This window comes from Olea europaea, chromosome 14 (genome assembly GCF_002742605.1).
Source record: "Olea europaea var. sylvestris chromosome 14, O_europaea_v1, whole genome shotgun sequence".
NCBI lineage: Eukaryota > Viridiplantae > Streptophyta > Magnoliopsida > Lamiales > Oleaceae > Olea > Olea europaea.
Genome location: NC_036250.1, coordinates 14,745,818 through 14,746,654, shown reverse-complemented (window position 1 = coordinate 14,746,654; position 837 = coordinate 14,745,818). Strand labels below are relative to the sequence as shown.

The 837-nt window shown below is 33.2% G+C and overlaps 1 protein-coding gene across 1 annotated transcript in view; it reads right to left on the bottom strand.

Annotated features, from left to right (window-relative positions):
- LOC111409558 overlaps window positions 1-530 on the bottom strand; it is a 1,733-nt gene extending 1,203 nt beyond the window's left edge. The window contains exon 1 of the mRNA XM_023039596.1: window positions 521-530. Within this exon, the coding sequence (XP_022895364.1) occupies window positions 521-530 (10 nt within the window). The remainder of the gene's footprint in view (window positions 1-520) is intronic.
- Window positions 531-837: the final 307 nt, after the last annotated feature.

Here is an 837-nt window from a genome sequence, read left to right as displayed (position 1 = left end):
TCATGCAGTTGAAATTCTGATTTCTGGATCCATAATGAAGGTCACAGATTTTGAGAGTGATCTACACGCTACCAAAAGTGATGTTTCCATTATAAACAGTCCAAAATTGCTGACTTGCTCTTGATGCAATTGAAATTCATTATAAAATGATCCGAAATTGCAGATGTCTAAAAGGCAGATGAAATTCAGATCCCAAAAAAAAAAGCCTTAAAATGGACACAGACAGAATTTAAAATCAATACTAATTGTGCCAAAAATTTCAAGATCCGATTTTGCCGAATGCATCAAGAATAATTCTTAAACTTAACAGTTTAAGGAATTTCACAAAATTCAAACATTCTATTCGAGAAAAATAATCCAAATATCATACGAATAGAATATGCACAAATCCTAATAATCTAGCAAATGATGACCGCTCTGATACCACTTGTTAGAAAATCAAATTAGATCCAAATATAAATTAAATCCTAGGATCAACATCATGCTAAATTACTAGGATTCACAGATTCACATAATATACCTGTATCCATTGTAAACGATTGCCTACTATTGTGGAATTACTGCGACAATCGACTACGTACCGATGAATGCAAATGAAGAGGGTGGTTTTTGTGATCTTCCTCAACCAAATCTCCTTATTCCTCAATGGGACCGTGATTTCTCTTTTTGATGGGGAGAAGGGAAAAGAGTGTATGATTTGGTATATTGGGGACCATAACCAAAATAACCTTTATATACTACTTAATTAAGGTTCCCATTATCCCTTAATTAGAGTAATATTAGCTGGTATCTACTCACTTAGTCCATATTAATTTGAGTAGTCTATGGACAGACAAA